Below are 1,037 nucleotides of genomic sequence, written 5' to 3' on the forward strand. Positions count from 1 at the left end.
CTACTATACATTCACACACTTGCACAAATGGTTCTTAACAAGAGTTGCTCACTCAGCTTCACAATCTTACTTCGGTTGTTAGACAGACAGCCACCAAAATCAATAATGCACAAAGTGTAGATTTATGGTTTTCCCTTTCGATAACGTTACAAGAAGCGCCTACTCACTTGGAATTAGAATTACCACATATTCAGAACAACACATTTGGCTGAATACTGAAATTTTTATTGGGGTCCACCAACCGCTCTATCATCATTGCTGTTTATAGTGTTGTATCATTTTCGAAAATATTTCCTATTACCAAAATACATTCAAAATACCATGGGACCACCAATGTGTGCGACTTGAGTTAAAAAGACTTTACTGATATTTTAATCAGGTAAGTTAGATCCATATTGGATATTAAACAGTACTGACGAAAGTATTGTGTGTGAATTTAAATAGCAGTTAAAATATCATTTAGATAATATATCATGTAACATCTCGTCATTCTGGGATTTGAAACGAATGAAGCATTTTATCATGTGCTTCAATATTGTTTTAGGTTCTAATCAGCATCAATAATATTTAACTTAATGCGATTATTCTCGCGAAACCCACGAAGCAGATGAGAGAATTAAGGGCAAATGAAAGAAATCAACATGGACTGCCACAACTTTATTTCATTATTATTATTTCTTTGACAAAACTAAAATAAATGCAAAAGTAACGTGCATTCACTCTGATTCAACATAATGTTTTTCTTTTTTTCCAAGTAGCTGCCTGTGCTGAAAGTGTAATTTCTTGTGGCAGAGTGTCAGTAATAATAAAGACCAGGGCAGCTATATGGCCGGCCAAAGTTATATAGCCGGCGGAAGTGATGTGAAGGGATGGTAGGCCTATATCATGAAGAACATCTGTCTATTCTTCACAACGGTGGCGCTGGAAAATAAAATCGAATGAAAGCTTATAGGAAATTACTTTTAAGAAGTGAGTTATACGAGAGCTGTACGAATATGACGAAATTATATATATAAACAAGCTCTTTGATACATTTT

General features: G+C 34.4%; 1 protein-coding gene across 1 annotated transcript in view; it reads right to left on the reverse strand.

The window, feature by feature from the left end:
• Positions 1-642: 642 nt before the first annotated feature.
• LOC119582285 overlaps positions 643-1,037 on the reverse strand; it is a 6,855-nt gene continuing 6,460 nt past the window's right edge. The window contains exon 5 of the mRNA XM_037930502.1: positions 643-921. Within this exon, the coding sequence (XP_037786430.1) occupies positions 879-921 (43 nt within the window). The 3' untranslated portion in view covers positions 643-878. The remainder of the gene's footprint in view (positions 922-1,037) is intronic.

The sequence above is a fragment of the Penaeus monodon genome, chromosome 15, assembly GCF_015228065.2.
Source record: "Penaeus monodon isolate SGIC_2016 chromosome 15, NSTDA_Pmon_1, whole genome shotgun sequence".
NCBI classification, from domain to species: domain Eukaryota; kingdom Metazoa; phylum Arthropoda; class Malacostraca; order Decapoda; family Penaeidae; genus Penaeus; species Penaeus monodon.